At 52.7% G+C, this 14,984-nt stretch overlaps 1 protein-coding gene and 1 long non-coding RNA gene across 2 annotated transcripts in view; both read left to right on the top strand.

Moving 5' to 3' along the window:
• The window catches only part of RNF165 (ring finger protein 165), a 97,525-nt gene extending 93,926 nt beyond the window's left edge, over positions 1-3,599 (top strand). Inside the window, exons 7-8 of the mRNA XM_032310973.1 lie at positions 2,227-2,333; positions 2,854-3,599. Of these exons, the coding sequence (XP_032166864.1) occupies positions 2,227-2,333; positions 2,854-2,971 (225 nt within the window). The 3' untranslated portion in view covers positions 2,972-3,599. The remainder of the gene's footprint in view (positions 1-2,226; positions 2,334-2,853) is intronic.
• A 6,879-nt stretch (positions 3,600-10,478) lies between these two features.
• Positions 10,479-13,735, top strand: LOC116572138. Its single transcript, XR_004278141.1, has 3 exons — positions 10,479-10,799; positions 11,563-11,815; positions 13,149-13,735. It is a non-coding gene; the product is annotated as an uncharacterized LOC116572138 (long non-coding RNA).
• Positions 13,736-14,984: the final 1,249 nt, after the last annotated feature.

Below are 14,984 nucleotides of genomic sequence, written 5' to 3'. Positions count from 1 at the left end.
GACAACCCAGAAGACATAGAAGATTAAAAATACAAAAGAGGAAATAGGAAGATTTGAAAAGAGACTGATTAAAGAAATATGGATTAGGGACATCTGGGTGGCACAGTTGGGTAAGATCCAACTCTTGGTTTTGGCTCAGATTGTGATCTCAGGGTTGTGAGATCAAGCCCTGAGTTGGGTTCTGTGCTCTGAGTGGAGTCTGCTTAAGACTCTATCTTCCTCTCCTTCTGTCCCTCTCCTTGCTCTCTCTCTCTCTCAAATAAATAAATATTTTTTATTATTTTTATTTTATTTTATTTTTTTTTTAAAGATTTTATTTATTTATTTGACAGAGAGAGATCACAAGTAGGCAGAGAGGCAGGCAGAGAGAGAGAGAGGGAAGCAGGCTCCCTGCCGAGCAGAGAGCTCGATGCGGGACTCGATCCCAGGACCCTGAGATCATGACCTGAGCCGAAGGCAGCGGCTTAACCCACTGAGCCACCCAGGCGCCCATCAAATAAATAAATATTTTTTAAAAAGATATATAGATTAGATGTAGTAGAACAAGTTTAGACTATTTGGTCTATTTGGTCTTGTGGTTTTTCCCACAATTGTGGGGAAAAAATAGAAAATAGGTAGATAGACTTATTGGTATCTTTTACAGAACATCCCTTTTCTCAAAGGACCAACTGAAAGAAGGCCACTTCTCCCAGAAACCCAGCTGGGCTGTTAGGCCGGCAGACCATCATGACTCAATTCATACTCAGAAGCCATGATGATTATATGAGACTATGAATGTAATTCTGATTTTCTGGTTTCTAGACAATGGAACACTTATTGCACCGGCCATCACATGGTTTGCAGTTGGAGTGGATAGGGCCCAGGGAGGCTGAGAGCAGAAAGCATAGGTTTTCTCTATGTTCCAGTGAGGTTACAACACTCCAGGGACCACATCAGACTAAGGAACTCCAGAGCTTAGGACCAAGGATTGGAGTGGGGAAACCTAGCATCTAAGCTGGCCCCAAAGTCATAGTTATTTTGTGGGCAACTTTTTTTTTTTAATCTTGTGACTCTTCAGATTTTTCTCTTGGCAAAATGACCTTTAAGTCTGCTTCTCTCTGGAGAGGGGACAGAAGGGCTAGTTTTCTTCCCATGGATATTATCAGACTGTTTCACTGCACAGCTTGGAGATGGGGACAAGAAAGGTGGGCCAGTTTTACTCATTGATTAGATTCCTTCCTCCCCAGAATATTTTAAAAGTACCTATGATGTACCTTCTGCTTGCCCAAGTATGGAACTATACCCAAGAAAGGATGAACCATGCCACACCATCTAAGAACTTGGAAATTTCTATATAGCAGTTAATGATTTTCAAATAATTAGCGTAGAATTTAAAACAATTCAACCAAAGTCAGAAGTGTAAATAGCGTGACTACATGATGTCCAAACTCATGTTGGAGCTAGTGCTTATCTTAAAGGAATTTTCTGGATAGGAAGAAATCCAACAATATAAAATAACTGTATGGTACAAATGATACGAGTTGAGGAATTTTGCTTTCACCTAGTTATGAATGAATAAATGAATAGAACTTAGTTGAGTGAAAGAGAGAAAAGAAGGAGGGAAGGAGAGAAAGAAGGAAGGAAGGGAGGGGTAGATGGGTAGATATATAGAAGGGTAGATGGATGGAAGGAAGCTGAGTGGATAAATGGATGGGTGGGTGAGTGGATGTATGCATGCATATATGTATGGATGGGTGAGAAGGTAGATGGTGGATGGGTGAGATGTTGGGTGGGTGGAGGGTGACCGAGTGAGTGGATGGGTCGATGAGTAAATGGGTGAGCGGATGGACGGATAAAGCACGCTGGACCTGAATGTGGAGGCAGAAGCCTGGAGGCAGGGATCTAAGTAGGAAAGGACGTAAAGGAGGAGTGGACAGTGTGAGGGGAATAGGAAGGAGAAGCAGTTTATCCACAAGACATAGTTTTACCACGTACTGGTTCATTCATTCCTTTCCAAACTCTATACCTGTCAGCCAGGATAACCACCGCTGTATCCCAAGGCAAGGAGAAAGAGCTGGGGAGGAGGCTGGGAAAAGGGTCTGGGATAAGCACCCAAGTCTGGGGATTCCTTAAGATCTTACAAAGACACTGACTCCCGGATTAGGGAGGGGGCGGCTGTGGTTGAGAGATCAGGGTCTCCAGGTGAGCTGCTCCGGGTAACGGATTCTCCTCTTCTGCTTCTCATAGCGAAGACCCCAGGATAGCAAGGGCAAGAAGGAAGAGGGGGAGGAGTCAGACACAGATGAGAAATGCACAATTTGTCTGTCTATGCTGGAAGATGGAGAAGATGTGAGGTAAGAGACCCGCTCCTTCTGTCCCCCCCCACTTCCCCCCCCGCAGGTATTAATGATCAGTCGCGTGCTGTATGTCAGGGGTACAGTGCTTGTTTTCTCGTGCATGTGCATGCTAAGTATGCCATAGATTGTTGTGTGGTTCTTCTAGGGAGGTGGTGTGTGGAATGTTCTAGATGTGTGATGCTTATGGTGTGGACTGGTGGACACGGAGTATAAGAGAACAGAGTGATATTTGGCTTGGATGGGTGTAAGACAAAGTCATGGCTTTGTTTCAGGCTGGTCTGAAGGGGCTTCATGGAGGAGGAGGGCTGTGGGGTGCCCCTCCCTGACATGACTTCCCAGCCCTGCCGCAGCCTCACTGCAGGGCAGGGCTCCCAAGACCCACTTTGGCCCATCCCCAGTGGTGCCAGGGTGGGCCACCCCCCACCCCCTTCCTGTGATAGCCAGTATCGTGCTGCCCCTGGCCCTCCCGGGACCCCCTCCCTTTCCACCAGTCCCCTGACTCTCCCTTCTCTTCCAGGCGCCTACCCTGTATGCATCTTTTCCATCAACTGTGTGTGGACCAGTGGCTCGCCATGAGCAAGAAATGTCCCATCTGCCGAGTGGACATTGAGACACAACTGGGAGCCGACAGCTGAGGGAGGAATTAGCCAGTGGACGCCCCATTTTCCTTCACCAGGTCCTCCCCACGGCCATAGCCCTTGCAGCCAAACTTTGCCTTCTGAGCCATTTGATGTAGAGGAAAAGCCTGCAAGCACATTTTGTGGAAAGAGGAGTTGGCGGTATCCGTGTCTGAGGGAAAGGAGGGGTGGGGGGAGGACCCCCCCCATCCAGAATGGTGACTGTCCCCATCCACCTCGCTGCGCGGGAGGGAGCTGGCCGTGCCCGGAGCAGGGGTGGGAAGGGGGGGCCCACGCTGCTGAGAATCTGGACGGGAACTGGAAGGTCCTAGCTGACAGACAGGCCCCTCAATCCTGTCCTTGGAAGGATTGTATATATACCTCTCGACCACGTAGAAACCATGTAGGGGTCTCTAGCTATTTCTGTGGATGGCAGCCGGAGCATGTTAGCTTAAGAAAAATGTCGTGTGTGGTGCTCTAGTCATCTGTGGTGGACATGTCGCTGTTACGAATTCGCACCAAATATTTCTCATTGAGTTCCTTGTTTTGGTGCCTGACTGAACCAACAAACAACAGCCCAAATCTTCCCGTCTTTATGAGAAAAAAGGAGAAAAGAATCAAAAGTGGAAAAAAAAAAAAAAGCCAAATCCTGTTTTCTGGTGAAAAAGGATGATTTTTTTTTTTTTCACCCGGGTTGGGAGGCGGGGCGGGGTGGGGGGGTATCTTTTGGTTTTGGTTTTGTTTTTTTCCTTTGCTTTTGTTTTTCTCATGTTTACAGTGCATGGAGTGTAAAAGGGGAGCATTTGGGGAAGGGGCGGACTGGAAAAGGAACAGATGGGGGGCTTCGGTGGCCCCTGAGGGGCTCAGCCAGAGTGAGGAAGGCAGGGTTTGAGGAGAAGGGGACATTCCGTCTTGAGGGAGGGCTCCCTTTGTTTGTCTACTTTGTTCCAGCCATGGTCCTGGTTCCACGTGGGACTAGGGAGGAACGAGCCTTCAGCTAGAGTTGCCCCCGTGTTCCTCCAAGCCAGGGTGTCCCTGCTGATGCCACCTTCTTCCTTTCGGCTGTGCTTAAGCCCTGTGACAAAGAGGCAATTTGGCCCCTGCCTCCCTATGCAAAAAATTAACTGGATGATGAAGATATGACAGCCTAGGTGGTGGACACTTGGCGTTGGCCACAGTGCTCTCGACTGGCACTCAGGGGCTGTGATCAGACACCACGGACCTGGAGGAGGGCCTTCAGCTTCCTTTGGGGTGTCTCAGATCCCGATGGGGTCCCTCAGAGATGGCCCCAGTCCTGACACTGCGTTGGCTGCGTTTGGGAGACCCTGTGTCCCTAGTCTCTGGCTCTTTCTCTGACTCTTTGATAACCGTGGGCAAGTTCTTCTCTTTCTCTGTGCCTCATTCTCCTTCTCCTTTCGAGGGGACACAAAATACAGTGCATCTCCATTGCCACCTTTTGTACCTCCCCCAGATGTGATGAGGGTTGACACTATCCACCCCAAAAATTCATGATCCATCCTGAGAACTCCTTGGGGTTTACGGACAGGGGTGATGGGAGAAACAGACCTGGAAGTTCCAAGGGACACCATACAATGTGTCTTTCTGCACCACCCCCCAATTTTTCTTGAGCCCCAAAGGAAGCAGAGAGATGGGCGGACAGAAGAAAGGAGATGGGGGAACATCCACCAAACTTCAACCCCAACCCAGTTTTCCTCACTCATGAGTGGAAAACCCGGCCCAGCTGGAATTCTGTTCCCTTCCTTTGCCCCTCCCCCTCCCTTATTTGTACTGTCCTCAGTCTTCCCCTCCCTTCCCCCCTCCCTCAGTCTTAATGCCCTCATATCAGTAAGAGAAGACTAAGGAGGACAGGATATTTGTCCCATCCATGAAGAAATTCTGTAAGGTTAAGAAAATCTGAGTCTGCATTGCTACTACAAAGGGTACATCCAGCACCAATAGGCAAAAATGACCGAGAGGCAGATTTTGGCTTGAGGTAGAACCTTCTAGCACAACCAGAGCTGTGAGGCGGAGGCATGCCTCTTCTGAACACCTGCAGGCACAGATGGGGGATGTGGCCAGCTTCCTGTGGGAGGGTTACTCAAGGAGCTTCCTCAGACTGAGGCCTCTTCCAGCACCAATACTCTGGTGTTCTAGAAAATCTTTACTGAGTGCCTGCTCAGTGCTGGGAGAGAGGACAATATCCCTGCCTTAAGGAGCTTACCCTTTAGCTTAGGAGCCAAGACGCACATAATAGCACAAAAATGGTGACTGGCTGATGCAGGGTTAAAGGCGATGAGCATTAACTTGTCCAGTTCCATGGTTCCAGGGTGGGAATTGTGTCTCTGGGGGGAGACACGGCTGGGGAACCCATGGTGTAGAAAGTGCTTCTGAGTCAGGATTTTGGGGAGCTACTAGTTACCAGTAGCTGCAAGAAGTGGGGACTTCTCCCCGGCCTGCTGTGACCTGGGGGTAGCCAGGGTGGTCTAGGGAAAGTCACTTCCCTCCCAGGCTGGGGCTCTTGTGCTCTCTGACGCTGGGTCAGAAGGCTAGCAAGAGAAGGGAGTGGGTGCGGAGCCAGATGGCGCCAGACCTGGGGTGTGGGTTCTGGTCTCGGCTCTTCCATGACAAAGAATGCTATGCTTCTGGGCCTCAGTTTCCCCAGCTGTAATGCAAGGAGGTTGGATTGGATGCTTGCTCAATTTTCTTCCAACACACATTCTCTGATCCTCTCTGACATCGACACATCTTTCAAGTCGTAGGGCCGCACGCCTTCCGAGCTATTGCAGGTGACTTCCGGCGGGCACCAACATCTGTCTCCGAGGCTGGAAGCCGGACTCAGTCCCTTCCTCCTCCCTGTTCTGGGCAGGCTCTGAGGGCCCCAGGCTAATGCTAGGCACTGACTGGGGTGGGGATCACCCAGTGGGGAGAGGTCAGCCACCGACTTTGGGGGGTGGATCCTGAAGCTCCCCTCCCCCCTCCCCATCTCTCTGGGGCCCTTGCACCTTGTAGGTGGGCACAGAAGGGACCGCAGACTCAGGCTCCTGCCAGCTCTAGCCTCCTTAGCTGGACATCTCTCTGGGTGAGAACACGGGAGAGGGGTCTGTGCTTCTGTGCCCTCGAAGCCACCTCTCTCTTGTCGGGGAGACTGGGAAGATGACCAAGAGGCAGGCGCGGGCCTCAGCATCTTGTACCCACCACCTCCGGGAGGGGAGACCCCCAGTCGTCCTCCTACTGCTCAACTCAAGGGACTCAGACCCTTTCTTGACTGAGACGCATGAGTGCCTTCTGGGGCAAGAGCCACCCCAGGATTCAAGTTGGGCCTCCCAGGGTCGCCAAGGACGCCAATCCACGAACCCAACGCTACAGGCGGCTGGCGCGGGCAGAGGCCCAGCGCAGGGCTCCCCCACCTGCCGGGACCCCTGGGGCCCAGCAGCCGTGATGGGACTCAAGCTCCTTTCCTGCAATTGCTCCCAGCCTCCCTGCAAGTATTCTCAACTCTTTACGCCTAATGAACAAGCACAGTTTTTTCAATGGTGAAGACAAAGCACCAGATCTTTCTTCTTTTTTTTCCCCCCAAAGAAATCCCCCCCAAGCCCCCCTGCCCCCCCCCCCCGCCGCCTGCTGGCGGGGCAAAGACTCCCCGTGTGGGGCTGTAGCAACGTCTGTCAGGTCCCCCTGTCGTGTTTCATCTCCTGCGCGTAGAGCAAATGCTAGAGCGATTTCAGCTGATAGAAAAACAAAAATGAAAAAAAAACACAAAAAACAAAAAACATGGCACGTTGCTAGTTTACAGGGTTTTGTGAGTTTAAATGCCTTATATTTAACAATCATAATTTATGACTAACTTGTAGATATCGTGGGTTCTTATTTAATTATTTTTATAGTTGTTTTGCATTTTTAATTATAATTTATTTATTTAGAAAGGATACTAATTTTTTTTATTACTCCTATTACCTCATTTTGGCGTTGTTTCTGGGAGTGGAATGCTTTGCATGCATTGGTACGATGACAAACAACTATGAATACAAAAAAAAAAAATTTAAATAAAATTCCGCGAACTTTATTTCGTCCAAACTATCAGGGTGTGTGATTGCAAGCTGTCCTACTGTGGTGCTGGCCTCTTTGGATACATTCCATACGAAATGCAAACCTTTGATTCTGTATGCTGTGATCTAGTGAAAAACTCCAATATAGTGACTGTATTTAGCACATATATAAATATAATTTGCACTCGTCAGCAGACTGGGCTAATCCTTTCACTTGCTACCCCGACCCCCCCAATCCCTCCATCATTAACCTGTTTCTCTTTCTTCCCTTATCCTTCCCACAACCTCAGCCCACCCTGCCTCCATTCTCCCAGCAAGGCCTGGGGTCACTCTCTCCACCTGGGTTCCAGATGGCTCTGGTTCTAGAACTGGGCCCCTCGGACACTCCTCGCAGAAGCATCTGAAAGCCAAAAAGCCAGATTTATTAGAAAGAGCCCAGGACGGGGGTGTTCAGGAGGCTCGGGTTCTCAGACTAGCTCTATTGCAGACTTCGCTGTGACCTTGAGCAAGTCATTTGGCCTCTCTGAGTCTCAGTGTTTTGGGCAGCGCCGAGGGAAGGGAAGGGTGTCTAGGGTCCCTTGGACCCAGAGAGACAATGACACAGACGGAGCGGGGAGGACACCGTGCTGGGCTGTCTCACCCTCTCAGGAGAGAAGGAAGAGGAGGAGAAGGGACGGAGAGGCAGAGAGACGGAGGGCATGGTGTGGGGGACGGGGAGAGGGACAGGGGGACACCTCCTGGATCAGGACATGCTCTTTCACAAGCCTCGGTGGGCCTTTCTTGGCAGAACAAGCTGAAATCCCTTATGTTGTTAGTTGTAGGGATGGGATAGACAGAATGTTAGCCCCAAAATATGGTGTTTGGGATTGCCACGCCAACCTGTCCTTTCTTGGAGCCTTTGTTGTTGGGCAGAGCCCTGGGACACAGATCTGCGACTCTGAGTCGCTCCTCCCAGGGTCTCCTCCTCCTCTGCCCTCTGCCCTCGCTCCTTGGTGGCTGAGGAGGGGAGGGGCTGCTGGGGCAGGGCCCTCCTGACTCACAGCCCCTGAGAAGGAATGCTGGGGGAGGGTTTGGGGAAGTGGTGGCCTCAGGCTGGCAATGCCCTGAGCCCAGATGTCTTTGAGCCAAAAGAGAGAGAGGGGAGGCCCCCGCCCCTAGGAGAGGCCTCTGGGCCCACGGCGACCCTGGCCAGGAGAAGGAGGACCACGCCTGCGCCCTCCGCGTGTTTGCCTCCTCACTCCTGTCCTCCTTGCCTTCCTTTCCTGCTCATCCTTCCCTCTCGCCTCTTGACATCACTGCCTTTGCCTGGTGGAGAAGTCCATCCTCCACATGAGGTCCCTGGGATGGTGCTGACGGGGGAGGAGGCGGAGGCCCAGACTCGCCACGCGGCCGGCCCAGGCTTGCAGGAAGCGGCCGGGCCTTGTAGGGTCCCTAAGCCCCAACTTTGCTCCAGCTGGACCATGGGTCCTTTCCCCGGGCTTCCTGCCTGCTGCCTGCCTAGCTTCCCCTTCTGCCTCTGCCCTGGAGCCCTGTTCTCCTGCTTTTCTTGGAGATGGCCTGTGGGGTCGCCCACCAGGGCCCACGACCACCACGCCTCCGGGCCTGGCAGATACTGCCCCCTTGGCAGGGCTCCCGGACGGACATGCCTTATGCTGCTCTGCGGGGTCAGAGTGGGAAGGGGCCCTTCGCCCTGGCCGGCCTGCGCCCCCTCCTCTCCTCCCCCGCCCTTCTTCCCCTTCCCAAGCCCGGCCTGGCCTGGACCAGCCACACCAGGCCCCTCCGGGGTAATTCAGTTGCCCCTGGTAAGTGAAAGGATTATCCTCAGTGTTGATTGTCCTTTTTTGTAACCCTCCTGCTGTTCTGTTCTGTTGTGCTGTGCAACATTTTGCTACATAGACTATTTTATAGCAGAAAGCTAGAAGAATATTTATTATGAATATTAAAGCAATAGTGCATCAATGAAAAGGCGGAGACATTAGGAATTGTGTAAATGCTTACATTCACTTTTGGTGGATTTTTTGTACTTTATTTATAACTAATAAAAATGAACTGCATTGCTAACTACACCTCACTTGTGCAGGGTGCTTATTTGTCTGAGTCCCCAGGGCGCGCCTGGGGAAAGCCTCTCCAGACCTGTCTTTGCCTGAGAAATGAGGGAATATCATGGTTCACCTTTTCCCATTCGTTTTCCTTGCTGTCTGTCCCTGCTCACCTGTTTCCCTCCACCTCCCCCCCTCGCCCTCCCCCTGCCCCGCTCCTCCGCATCTGCTGCCACCCTCCACCCAGGCTTTCCTCCTTCTACTTCCTCCTCTCCCTCCCCCTCTTTCCCCCACCCTCTCTCTTATCTAGCATCCTTTTTTTTTTTTTTTTAAACCTCTTTATCTCTCAAAAAATCTGTTCAATGCCGGGGATCTAATTAACCTGTTTCCTAAACTTTAGTTTATGAATCTTAAAGGGGAAAGTTCTCATTTTTTATCAATTTTCAAATGTAATCTCTTGCATTTGGAACTCGTACCTGTACCCTAGCCCTAGCCCTAGCCCTAGCCCTAGCCCTAACCCTAACCCTAGCCCTAGCCCTAGCCCTACCAGCTTCGCGGTAAGGGAGAAGGAGCCTGCTCTCCAGCAGTGGACCTGGATTTCTTATTTCTTTGTAAGAGCCCAGGATACTTGGTGCCATCATCTCAAGTCCTTCCCAATACGGGGATTAGTGACCTGAAAGGTGACTTTCTTTCATCACCTGAGAACAGAACCCTTATTAATAAGCCTTTTCTTTTAACTAATAGACTCCACTTTTTGAAGCAGTTTTGGGTTACAGAACAATGAGCAGAAAGCACAGAGGGTTCCCACACTCTCTTGCCTGGGGAGGGGGGCCTCCTGTTACTAATACCTCTCCTTCGTGGGTTATGTTTGTTACAACCAATGAGCCAATCTGGAGACATTATTATTCATTAAAATCCCTAGTTTACAGGAGGTAAATGAGGTTCAAATCCCTCGTCCTTGCTTGCGCAAGTGAGATGATTCAAAATGCTGTCTGTAGCCTTCCACGTAGTTCCTTCTGTGTCTGTGGATCCAAGAACCAGGGCTCTGTCGTGCTGGCTCCCCGACTCACCAGAAATGGGGGAGGGGACAGGGCAGGGACAGTACCCTTCCCTGGTCTTGGGCACCCTAAAAATGGGGATGGCAGCCTCGGCTCCTTCCAGCTTTTGAATTCCGCAGGTTTCTACTTACAGGCCCTGCATCCCTGCATTATCCCTCCTTAGTTTCCCGTTTATCCCTGTGGTGGCGGTGACCCGGGGAGGACAGGCCCCAGCTAGCTTTGGGCTGGGGGGAGAGGGCGGGGACACTAGTTCTCCATGGATGTCGTGGGGCTCCGCAATAATGGGTCGATGCACACCCTTCCTAATCGCTCCGCCTCGCTTCCACCCACCTTGCTGAGACCGAGTCTAGGAGGAAAGAGAGTTCTCAGAGAGCGAGGCTCACACTCTGCACAGGCCCGTGCCTCCCAGTCACCGCCAAGGTCCCCGGAGATGGTAAGTTAAGGAAGAAGAGTCTCTGTATTAACCTGTGTTCTCCAGAGAGACCGAGCAGTAGTAGGACGTGTATCCAAACGGAGACTCATCAAGAAGAACTGTCTTGTGTGACCGTGACTGTGGAGGCTGAGCGGTGGCACCTGCTGCGCACCAGCAGGAGGCCGAGGCAAGCCGCAGATGACTCTGAGTTGAAGCCTGCGCACCAGCAGAGCCGTCGGCGAGAACGAGAACCCCAGTCCTGGGCTGGAGATCCAGGGCCAGCTCAAGCAGGTAGGCAGGAAATGGACAGAGGCTCCCTTTCTCTGCTCTTTGTTCTACCCAGGGCCGTCTACTTTGAGTCAAAGACTAATCTCATGCAGAAACCCTTCGGGGCACATCCCCCAGTGACATTTCCTCTGGGGACCCCCGTGGCCAGCCCAAGGACCCATCCTGTTAGCCTCCCCGCCCCCACCCATCTCCCAGCCAGGTCTCTCCTCCCTCTACCCCCTGCGGGGCAGCAAACCCCAAGCACCTGCCAGGAGACCTCTCCCTTCGGGCCTCTCTCCCGCTTCTCCCCAGCACGCCTGCGCCCTGGGGGAGTTCCCCCAGCAACATCCCCACCTGCCCTAAGAGCAGCCTTTAGCCCAGCAAGTAACACAGCTTCCCCACCCTTGCCGCCTTCTGTCTCAGAACCTCCCGGTGCCCCTGTCCAGGCAGCTGTTCTTTCATCGGCTTCCTGTACCCAGCTTGCATCCCGCGTTTGTTTCTTTTGAGCAAAGCCCTGTCCTTGGGTTTCCTGAGCCACCTGTTAGCTGTGTGACGTTGGGCAAATTAGTTAAACTCTCTGTGCTTCAGTTTCTTCATCTATAAAATGGGGTCATGTTAGCACCTGCCCCACACGTCTTTACGAGGATTTAATGAGCTGGTCTATGTAAAGTACTTGCCATGTCTGCTATAAATACTAGCTATGATGCTGATGCTTTAAAGAAAATCCTTGCCTTCCATAGTCTTTCTCCTTGGTCCTCTTGTCCTCCACTCCCTCTCCATTTCCTAGAGAGTTTTCCAGGACCCGTCAAGGTCTACTCTTCCCCTCGGGCCACCCCAGCCATGGTCAGCTACCATGGCCATGGTCAACCACCAAAGGTCTCTGCCCTGTCCCCCAACCTGTTCCTGGTGAGTGGTGGAGCCAGCAGGACAGAGCCCTGGTTCTTGGATCAAGAGACACCAATGGAATGATGTGGAAGGCTTCAGACAGCAAGTTGGATCATCTCGTTTGCACAACGACGAGGCATTCAATAGGAGAGCTGGTAACTGAGACCTTAAAACCAGACTTCGGGAATCTCACTGCTCTGTAACCAGCTTTCCTCATTCAGTTGGAGAGTCTAGAAGAAAACCACCCGAGGTCTCTAGGCCAGAAGCACCAAACTCCTCTTCCCTCCTGCTCAGAAGGAATATTACCTTCCTCACCAGCCAGGGGCCCCTACCCAAACTTCCCCTGTTAAATTTAGGGCGAAAGGCTCTTTCCTCCCTTCCTTTCCGGGCCTATCTCAGAGCTGCTCTTTACCCCCTTTGTCCAAAGCTGAGAATCCCCCTCCTGCTCCCCGAACCCCCTTACCTTGCCCTCGAGGGACATTTGGGCACCTGCCAGTGCTTGATGCTTGGGGCCGTGCTCTGCCATGGGGCTGGGACAGAAGGGGGTACCCGTTTGGGGTGCCCACACAGCACGAGGCGTCCTCAGGATGTGGGGCACCCACAAAACTTCTGACCTCATCTAGTTGGGCCCCACATAATCAGAATCCAGAAAGCATGTAACTGAGCTGGGCTGAGTTTACTTTTATCAAAATCTTGGAAGAAAAGGGCTGTTCAGTCAAAGAGCCGAGGAAATAAAATTGGAAGGTTTATGTTTAACCTACTTAAGAGCAGAAGTGTTTTTCAGGCTTTGGTGCAACAGTTTGTATGTAAATAGCTTGTGCTAACTGCAAATGAGTCTTATCTTTTCTTTGATGTGGACCCCCCAGGGATATTTATTTGGCAATACTTTATTTGCAGTTACTCGAAAGCAATACAATTAAGGTTCTCTCCAAATATTCTTTCAAGTAGGCTTGTCTCTAAAGCAGGAGAGGAAAGATGGAGAGGATAGGCAATCTTGTCCCTCAAGAAGCCATCCTTATAAGGAAGAAGTTCCGAACTGGGGAAGCTGTCGGTGTTGGGGGAGGTTCTGGGGAGGGAATGAGTAGCTCCGGTGGACCCGGAATGGAAGGGAGGTTCTGGGGGAGGAAGAGACCGGACTTTCCTTTGTTTCCTTCTCCCTGAGCCCCAGTGAGGGGCTCTGTCTTGGCTGGAGGAGGGATGGTGCCAAACATCACCCAATTGCCCAGCAATGACCTGGGGCGCTGTTGGCAGCAGGGCTTTGGGTGAACCGGGTTCAGGAAGGACCGTTCCAGAAGGAAGGGTCTGTTCACCCTCGCCCTGGCTGGTGGCTGGGTCTCAGCTTCGGAACAGACTGCTGGTGTAGGGAGCCACTGCCTGCTGTAGGGGGAGTACTTTCCGGCTTGGGGCCAGGACTAGGGGCGGCGAGGCAAGTTCGGTGGGAGCTGTATTTAAGGGGCCTCACTCTTAGCTGTGGTCTCTCCTTTGCAGGAGCCTGAAGTGGAGCACGCCCTTAAATGTCGCACCCTGGCCTTCCTGCCGGCTTCACCCTCATCCCAACCTTGCCTTCCGCCCTCTAAGAGGGGGTGATTGCCTACAAGGAGGAGACAGGACTCGAAAAGCAGAGCGTCCTGTGCATGTCCCTCCTTCTTTCCTCAGGGTGGAGAGCAGCAGCCCGCGAGGACAGAGAACCGTCCTCCCCAGCCACCTCGGAGATCCTGCCCCCGACCTCTGCCTGCAGTCTCAGCACTAAGTGGTGAAGGCCTGTGGAACCCCAAGTGACAGGACTAGCTGAGGGTCCCAACCATCCCTCGGGTGAGGGGTGCCCAAAGAGCATGGCTGACACAGCACCTGACAGGTGTTGGATCCTGCAGGCCCCCAGGCTCCCCTGCCTAGGCCCCTCCCCACTGCCACACCCCCTCCCTCCTCTCTCCTTCCACCACCTGCACAGAAGGCCTAGTTCAAGCCCAGCGGTGCCCCCAGTGGCCCAGGCTGAGTCAGAGGCTCACTGAGGTACTAAGTTCCCGTGCACATGAAGCAGGGAGGGGGGGAATAGCATGGGGGTTGGTGATGTGGTGGAGGGGTAGGCAGGTGACAGGAGACCTCAAGCAGACAGAAGGGAGGGACCGTGTATGGGGGCATTGTTGGAGGGTCACCTGCTGCTCGTGGAGCTGTGGGCCACCTGCCCGCCATGGGGATGGCCCTGGGCCCGAGAACTTGGGGAGCCAGGCTGGGGGGAAGTGCGCTTGAATGAGCCAAAGGTGTGACCATTGTTTATGGGGTCTTCACAGCCGTAGTTCCATTAGGTCTTGATGTGCGTCCTTTGTGAGGAGAGCAGAGGAGGCAGTGCAAGTCAGGGACAGAAAGAGAATGGACTAAGGTCATGGGGTGTTTCAAACCAGCCTGCCCTATCCAGGTAACATTGGGCTGACTTTGGGCCCCTGAGCGGCGCGACGACAGCGCAGGCTGTCCCCGTCCCAGCTTTGATGGGAGGCACAAGATAGCAGATGCCACATTCCACGGTGAGGGCACGCGCTGCTTGCCGGACAGCGGGCGGAAAACTGTTTTCAACTTTGAACTCACCATCTTTCTCCAGCTTTAGACAGAACAGAGAGGCTGAGAAGGAGGCCGTGGCTATGGGGACAGGACCCTCAGAAATGGCTGTTGGTATGGGAGCACCCCCTTCCTTCTGGCTGCCCTCTTACCCAATCCTGGGGACCGGGACTTCAACAGGGCTGCCTAGAGAGGGGAGCGGTACACCTCATTTGAAGATAGAGTGTCCCACCCCATCTATAGAGACCCAGGGAAGAGGGGTGGCCTGGCTGGCTGCTGATGACAGAGATGTGTGGCCTGAATGCCCAGCGTTTGTCAGAGCAAAGGATGCCCAAGGACCTCCTCTCCAGGTGTCTTAGTTCCTAAAAAGGAGATAGATTGGAGGGCTGAAGGGATGGAGAAGAAATCCCACAGGCATCCTGCCTCTCTTTCCTTCCCCAAGGGATGGGAACTTGGGGTCAGCAAGAGGGGGAGGGGGAGGGACAGTGCACGGCGGGGAGAGAGGGGAGGGACTGCCTCCCGCACCCACAGCGGCGCACACACGCATGGACACACACGCGTGCACTCCTCCTTCCCTTCTGGTCCCCCTGGGAGAGGACTGAGTTGCGGGATGAGATCAGACGAATTCTCAGTGTGACTTTGGCCCTTATCTAGGAGCCGGACATTTCAGTGGCAGAACGGTAGTGGGCTTTGGGACTTACAGTGGTGGTTGCACTTTTTATGACCTACGAGAGTTCAGAAGAGCTTCGAGGCTTGGTGAAGGGGACAGGGACA

Source organism: Mustela erminea, chromosome 13, assembly GCF_009829155.1.
Source record: "Mustela erminea isolate mMusErm1 chromosome 13, mMusErm1.Pri, whole genome shotgun sequence".
Taxonomy (NCBI): Eukaryota; Metazoa; Chordata; class Mammalia; order Carnivora; family Mustelidae; genus Mustela; species Mustela erminea.
The sequence above is the reverse complement of the archived record's forward strand: the minus strand, read 5'-3'. Positions and strand labels throughout refer to the sequence as shown.